General features: G+C 36.6%; 1 protein-coding gene across 6 annotated transcripts; it reads right to left on the bottom strand.

Moving 5' to 3' along the window:
• Positions 1-46: 46 nt before the first annotated feature.
• On the bottom strand, positions 47-8,139 carry LOC116378210 (uncharacterized). 6 transcript variants are annotated; one of them, XM_031840039.1, is made up of 15 exons: positions 8,013-8,139; positions 7,486-7,767; positions 6,980-7,276; positions 5,977-6,003; positions 5,220-5,279; positions 5,071-5,130; positions 4,866-4,919; positions 4,715-4,792; positions 4,390-4,461; positions 3,661-3,753; positions 3,334-3,352; positions 2,998-3,017; positions 2,847-2,887; positions 2,636-2,702; positions 47-2,105 (listed from the first exon to the last, which is right to left on the bottom strand). In XM_031840039.1, the coding sequence occupies exons 1-15, from the start codon at positions 8,023-8,025 to the stop codon at positions 1,960-1,962; spliced, it is 1,329 nt and encodes a 442-aa protein (XP_031695899.1). In that variant the 5' UTR covers positions 8,026-8,139; the 3' UTR covers positions 47-1,959. The 6 variants fall into 6 exon arrangements, with proteins under 6 accessions (XP_031695899.1, XP_031695901.1, XP_031695898.1 ...); XM_031840041.1 differs by lacking the exon at positions 8,013-8,139 and having other exon boundaries at positions 4,730-4,789; positions 7,486-7,988; XM_031840038.1 differs by lacking the exon at positions 8,013-8,139 and having other exon boundaries at positions 4,715-4,789; positions 7,486-7,988.
• Positions 8,140-8,227: the final 88 nt, after the last annotated feature.

Genomic DNA, 8,227 nt, shown 5'->3' on the forward strand with positions numbered 1-8,227 from the left:
GGATCTGTTAGAGAAGAAAAACTAGTTTACAGAGAAGCATGTTATAATAAATAGTAAACATATGTTAATTTTGTATTTCTTTCAACCTGACGTAAAATGTTAATAAAACATGCTGATACCAATACATAATGGGCTGACATAACATATTAATCTGGCAATTGCCAATAAAATGTACCTGTACTGGTGAGTAACTAAATTTACAATGAAAAAAAAATTAAAAAAGGTTCAACTTACACATGAGGACGACTAACAGCAGGCGTCCAGCCATGATGAAGCAGAATAATGTGAATGTCCAAGAGTCCTTTAAACGCAACACTTGTGTCTCTGTCTACGTGGACTGTCACATTCAGAATGTGTCATTCTGCAGACCATGTTCTCAGGAAAACCACAGACAGAATCACAAGGGAACCACACTGACAGAAATGTGACAGGAACACAGATGCACTTGAACATTTTTATTTAGTTCCAGTATGTGTGACACTGTATATTTAGATCACATCTACCACAGTGATGGCTTACTGGTTAAAACAAATAAGTTTCTCCATTAGTTGCTTTCTTATTGTTGTTCATATTGGTTTTTTTACTTGTTACTTTTTCTAAACTGACAGGACTAGTGCTGACTTAAACGAATATAAACAAATTATTCCGATATGGACAGGTAGGTAATGTGCTCTTAAGAGATACAAACAACATTTGAATTCTTGCAGTAATATAGATCAGATGTGCTCAACTTGACAGAGAGGTAAAATGAGGTACTGAAGTTAGGGACCGCCTCAAAAGTGTATGCCAGTGAGCCATAGCTCATAGCTTTTTCTTATCTATTTATTTTCATATTTTGCGTGATTAGACACACACAAACATGTAGTTATTTCCCATTTTTGTCCCGACCATTCAACACAGAAATCTGCATTTCGCTCATTCTTGTATATTGGGAGGATAACTTGAAAGATGGCCTCTGAACCAAAACATGCATGATTTGTTAACAGGCATGTGAACCTGCAACCTGCATGTAGCAGGCGGGGAAGCCCCATCTTACCTGCGGGCAAACAAAGACCCTACGTTTCTGCCTTAATCTACCAGCATGCACTTCACCTCGCTTAACCTGACTCATGCAGCGCTCTTGCTAGTCATTTAACTGTGTGACAGGAAGTAAGCTAGGTTGATAATAGGCGGTGTTCCCCTTGCCATTCAGCATCACTAATGGTTACCCGTTTATACTTGCTAGCAAGTCCACTATTTCCAGCAGTTTAGTACACTAACTTGTGAAGTGGCCCCAGAGAAAAAGAAAAGAAAAAAGAAACGCGTTATAACAGACGGTTGTCTTATTTTTAAAAGACATGGTTCAAGATGCAAATGCAGTGAATTCCCAAGTAACATAAATATAGATATCCACATTCTGTCGAGCAGGCATTGTGTTACAGGTGCTAAAGTAGCAAGCTTATGCTTTCCCATCTTTGACTTGAATCTTTAAAGATTTAAGTTTGCTATAATCTGGTGTTATGACTATAAACACCCTCCAACTTCACAAAATAACAATTGTGAAGAATACAAGACGAGATTAAATGAAGAAGCCTTTTTACCCTTATAGATCATATCTCCGCTCTTTTTTGCACCTACTATTTAACCACGAATGCAAACATCAGTTTCTCCGTATTTCTATATCAAAATCCAATAATCTTTTCTTTCTGTAAAACAAAATATGAAGTGTGCTAACGTCAGCTAAAAGCCACCCAGCTGAGAACTGTTTAATTTATGACAGTTGATTTTAGCCTGGAAAGGTTCCACGGTCGATTGCGTCAAAGACTTTTCACAGGTCAACACCAGATCACATATATTATCAATTTTACAAAAAACATGAAGAGTTTAAAAATGAACTTAAATAAAATTAAAAATGGATTAAAAATAATTCTTTATGCTGTCTGCGTTCTGTTTCTCTACACAGTGTAAAAGGTTTGTGCATCAATGTGGCTGCAGGGTGCTGTACACCATGTCCTCCAGGGCTGATGCAGGTGGCTGCTCGGAGATGGTGGAGTAGATATTCAACGCTGTGTAAATCTCACTTACGTCCTCATTTTGAGGCGCTTGCTCCTTCAGTTTCTCAGAACCTGCAAATGTGAGAGAGAAGCACACTAAGATGATTCTTTTCTGTCAAGTTTGGCATTTTATTGCACCGTCTGTAAAAAGCCAACAGTATACTGATCTACAGTATGTTTAGAATGTGATGGGAATTGTGCTCTCCTAAATTTAGTCATCTTTAATACGATTTCAGTTAATAAATATTGGCCTATAACACAAGCCAGTAAAAGTATTGTGGAAAAAAAGCCTGTTTTTGGGATAAATGTTTGTGTTACAAACATACACTAAAATGGTTTGGGGTTGTTTGTAGTTGTAGTGCATATTCAATTAAAGTGTATAATAAAATTATTATTGTTATAAAGGTATCTAACTATATTAGTCATACACCTTCTGGTATATTTTGCCAACAACTAATGCTGCAAATCAATTGTGATTATTTTTTTATTGTACATAATGTACATTATATAAAGAATAAAAACCTGATCTCCACCCTTTACAGGGTACAGGGGGATGTATTCATGTATACATTCATGTAGGTGTAAAGAGAAAAGCAGCCCACCAGTAGGACAGTCAGCAGCAGCTACTGAGGTGATCGTACTGTAGGCTCCCTCAGCATCTGCAGGTAACTAAAGATAACAGGAAAAAGAGGAGATTGACACATTACTGTAATCCATCTTGAGGAGCCTTGCTGTTTGAATGGCTAATAATTTGATTATTTTGGGTGATGTGAATGTTACATCTGACAGAGAAAAAATGTATTAATCAATTACCGATCCTCCATGTTCAAGATTTCTCATGCTCATTAAGTCATCTGCAACATCGGGAAAAACACACCTCAATCAAAGACCAAAATATAAATGCAATATACGAATGTGTAAAGAAATAATACAGTGATGATGCCTAACTACATGTGCACATTACCGGTGACATTGGCTTGTGACCTATACAGAAATAAAAGGGGAACAAGTGTTAATACAGAGTGAGTGTGTCCTCATTACACAAGAAGCAGAATGCACTGTAGGACAATAAACATAATATCCAGAGGGATACTGTTCTTTCTCCAAACACATCTGAGACCACTGGCCACTACTAAAGCTTAGGGTTTAATGGGGAAGTTGAGGATGGTGAATGAACTCTCTCCACTCATTTCAACAACTAACGTCCTGCTGCAGCTATACTTGCAGTGAACAAGTTGAACTGAAATTAAATAATCAGTCCTCACTCAGCTTTTGCTGAAAAAGTAAAACAAAATCTTACCTCTTGTTAGAACATTTTCCTGAAAAAATGAAAAAGAGAGAAAAGCCTATCGTTAGTTCAGGCAGAGCACTGAAGTTGTGCTTGGCATCAGCTTTTTATGAAATGCTTGGTTGGCTTGCACGGGTGACTAGTGACGTCCAATCATATTCATGCATATGTGGTCATTTATATTGTTTATTAAAAAGAGAGTTATGTGCATGCGTGTGTTTAAAAGGGGCTTTAGCTCTTTTAGCCTGGCCCTCTGCTCAGATTATTTGAGAGCTCCCACAAACAGCAGGGAGCAAAAAAATCATTCGATCTTTACAGACACATGAATCAAGTTCTCACCAAATCTTCTTTTGGTACAGAGAAGTGCCAGTCCCAGTAAGAAAACACCTCCCAAACAAGCTGCAAGTATCAGGAACTTCCATGTCCAAGTTTCTGTTTTGGAAGCCACCACCAAGTCAGTTTCAGTTTCACCTTTATCACAAAAGCATGGAGGTGTGTGTACTGAATGCCTACTAATGGCACCCCAAATATAAACAATGAGGAGCAATGTGTTGCTTTGCAACTGATATAAATTTAACTTGTAAAAAAAAAGTTGTGAACATGATTAATCATTGAATTCAGGATTATAATCACGAATAAGGTGGCTTCACTTTGACACTTTAGAGCAATACATACGACTCAAACCCAGCAGAAATACATGATATGCACTGTTGATGAGGTGGGGACCATTTCTAACAATATAATATTAAATCATTATTATTAAAGTATTTGTTCACATTTTGCAAGAAGGAAATACTTAAATAAAATGAATTGCATCTCATCTGTAAGTTACTTTTTACTCACCTGATGGGGTTACAGGGAGAGCGCTAATGTTCGGCTTAAGAAGTGTATTTACAGGCATAAATAAAAAAATAAAAAAACATTCATCGCAAAGAATTTCAGCATATGATGCAGTCACCTTTAATATTGTCTCCTGGTAATATATTAATAGGAGTGTTGATAGTTAAAATATTCAATAAACAATAAAAAGGCACTGTGAATAATTAAGAAACTGATCATTTGTGTCACCTGATGTTGGTTTTACTGGTGTTAGGGAAGTAGAAATAAAACTGCCAGTGTTGCTTGATCCAACAGTCTGATCTGGTGAAAGAAGAAAACTGCATTGAAAAATAATTATTAATACTTGTAATTTGTTATTTCTGTTATTGTTATTTAAATATGATAAAGAAAACAAAAGCGTATATTGTGTTCATATTATGTGTGTGCTCCTGTATATGTGTGTTTGTCAAAATGCTCAAATAAAAGAAAAACATTTAAGAGAGAAAACAGTCATAGCACTCACATATAGCATAATACACATATGTGTGATTCATTAAAGTCCGACTTAATGTACCTGTAATTTTGTTACCTGATGTTTGTTTCATAGGAGTTACAGGAGTTGAAGCAAGGAGCCTGCTAACAGTAACACCTGCTGAATAAAAATAACAAATATATAAGTGATTTGTGATAATGATCTGGATTTCTATTTAAAATGTATGTCCTACCTGTGGTCATACTAGATACCGGCTTAGTCTGCGTCGTGTTTGACTCCACAACATCTACAACAAAAGAAGATGGATTTGGACCTGTCAGCTTCATGTGTGAACAACAGTGTGGGACGGTATTTGTACAGTCGCTGAGCAGGCAGCAAGAGAAGAAACAATTTGTGATTAATAAATGTCACATGTAATACATCTATAATTGTGTTACCTGATACTGGTTTCCCAGTAATTCCAAAAGTGGAAGCAGTAGACCTGCTATCAGTAAGATCTGGTGAATAAATGCACACACAAAAACTTTAGAAAATATATTCTACAGTAATATGTGATGATATTCTGGATTGCTATGATAAGTCCTACCTTTGTTCTTAGTAAATGCTGAGTCTGTGGAGGTCATGCTTGATTCTTTTTTCACAATATCTACAGTAAAAGGAAACGGATTTGTGTCTGTCAATTTTACAGATGTACAAATAAATAACAATTTGCATTTTACCTCCTATTTGTGCAGTGACTTAAGCAAAGAACCTTTAAAAAGAAACAAGAAACCAGAGAACGTGTAAGTTGATTTTATCCATGGCAGAGGAATGGCCTTAGGGATGGCAATGGCCACTTTGGTCCATACTGAAATACTTGTTCTTGTTAATATATCAGTAGCGGGCAGTGTATTTTATACCTGGGCCTTCAGTGCTGTCCTACTACAGTTGAACCTCCTCCTAATAACCTCATTATGACACCACAGCTACACAAATATGTAATATCTGCAGCACTTTATTCGTCCGTCACTGTCCTCAAAACCAACTGTCCTGTCGGAAAATGTCTTGTACTTGGCTAATATACACAATTCTGATTCTGCTGTCACAGCATCATATAGAAACATTTCAAATGACATAACACATGAATAAAAACCATAATTTGTGATGTTTGTCTGACTGTTTGTGACTGTTTCCATCTCTGTGATCACCGGCGGATTCACTATCAGTTTAGGTTGAGGTTGGTAAATTCCTGGTGTAAAATAGTATAAAAAATAGTCAATATTAAATAATTAAAGACTATAATAAACTCCCCTATAGTGAAAACAGCACAGCTAGACATGAAAGAGAAAAGATCAGAGTCTGACCTTGTGTTTGAATCTTGTGAAAGGAATCTGTTGGAAATACAAAGTGTTGACACGGCAAACATTAAGCATCATTAATACCTTCAAAACAATGTAGAGGATTAAAACTCCACCCAATGTGAAAATCTGTCAAACATACGTTGGAGTCAAGATCAAGACACTTGTTTGTCCAAATGAGGAAATTAGTTTTGACTCTGAACTGCAGTTCTACAATAAGTTCACAAATAAATACCACAGAGCAACAACACAGGCAATAACACCACACACAACATCAAATCACCAAGCATAAAAAAGATAAAACATAAGTATGATATTTCATGGTGATACTGTATGGAAGACATTATATATTAATGTCATGTTTGCAAGTAAGCTAAGTAGACAACATAAATAATAAGAGAATCTATAGGAGGTTTAACTTACACATGAGGATGACAAACAGCAGGCGTCCAGCCATGATGAAGTCAAATACTGAGACTGACTAGAAAGAAGATACTTCTGTGTCTGACTATGTGAAATTTCACATACAGAGCATGTTCTCAGAAAAACCACAGCGAGCATAAGAAGTGAATTAAACTGACAGAAAGGCCACAGGAACACACACACATTTATGATGCCCCTATGTGTGGCACTGTATATTTAGATCACATCTACCACAGTGATGCCTTACTGGTTGAGACAAAAAAAAACATAGTCTGCGTCTTGTGTGACTCCATTTCCACAATATCTATAAAGGAAGGTGAATTTGAACCTGTCACTTTCATGTGTGGTAAACTGTGTGTGATATCATATTTGTGTTAACTCTTGAGCAGTTATTTTCACAAAACTAGAAACCAAACTAGCATTTTGATAGAAATGGAGGTTGTTAAATCAGTCTCTCTCTCTTTCTTTATGTTTGTAACCTCTGGAAACAATTTCCCACCTGCATTATAGTACCACATCACTTTTATTGTGCTGATACTGTATCAATACATGATAATAATATCAGATGTGAGAAACAGTCACTCACTATGTATGGTGATGGAGGATGTGTCACTGTGTGGAGATGGATAATCTTTCGCTCCAAGCTTCACAGTGTAAAAACACGTCACTTGAACCTCAGCAGGTGATCTCTGTTGCGATATCTTCAGCAGCTCACTTCCTGTCAGTGTCTGCAGACAAGAGGGGAATCTGACGGTTCCTCCACTTGAAGTGAAGAAACTACACAGAGGCACAGAAGCAGATGATGGAGCCTCACAGTTCAGAGTGACTGAGTCCGTCTCATTGATCACCGGTGGATTCACTGTCAGTTTTGGTGGACGAGATGCTGAAAGTTTAGTAAAGTGAAATTGTAAGTATAAATTTGATTAACTAACTGACAATTGCATTGATCTAATATAAGTATTTTGATACATAATGAGACAGGATATCCATTCTAAATCGTCTATCTCTTCTTCTTTTTAGGACCCAACCCCCATGTGCTCGTACTGTAGCAAGATATCCTAACATTAGTCCACAGCAACAGTGTTTACTCACTTCGAATGATGATGGAGGACATGTCACTGTCAGGAGATGGAAACACTTTAAGATAAAAACACGTCACTTTAACCTCAGCAGGTGAACTCTGATTTGACATCTTCAGCAGCTCACTTCCTGTCAGTGTCTGAAGACAAGGGAAGCTTTTGGCAGTTCCTCCTCTTACTATACGGAAATAACACTCAGTCACAGAAGCAGATGATGGAGTCTGACAGTTCAGAGTGACTGAGTCTGTCTCTGTGATCACCGGTGGATTCACTGTCAGTTGAGGCGGAAGAAGTGCTGAAAATTGTAATATATGTTGCATTACATAACTGAAAATAGCCTTTACTTACAATTATTCTGATGATAAATGTATTTGTTTGACAAACTTAACAGTTGTATTAAGATGAGGAAATTCTAAATGAGCAACTGTGATTAATAATAAACAGCATAGAAAAGATAAGAGTAATGTACAGCCAACTATGTGCTAAACTGTGCTTACAGTGATAACATTCTACTAATAACTATTAAACTCGGGGCCTGACCTTGTGCTTTCATCTCAGAAAAGGATCTGTTAGAGAAGAAAAACTAGTTTACAGAGAAGCATGTTATAATAAATAGTAAACATATGTTAATTTTGTATTTCTTTCAACCTGACGTAAAATGTTAATAAAACATGCTGATACCAATACATAATGGGCTGACATAACATATTAATCTGGCAATTGCCAATAAAATGTACCTGTACTGGTGAGTAACT

This window comes from Anarrhichthys ocellatus, unplaced genomic scaffold, assembly GCF_004355925.1.
Source record: "Anarrhichthys ocellatus isolate YVR2014 unplaced genomic scaffold, GSC_Weel_1.0 scaffold2224, whole genome shotgun sequence".
Lineage (NCBI taxonomy): Eukaryota > Metazoa > Chordata > Actinopteri > Perciformes > Anarhichadidae > Anarrhichthys > Anarrhichthys ocellatus.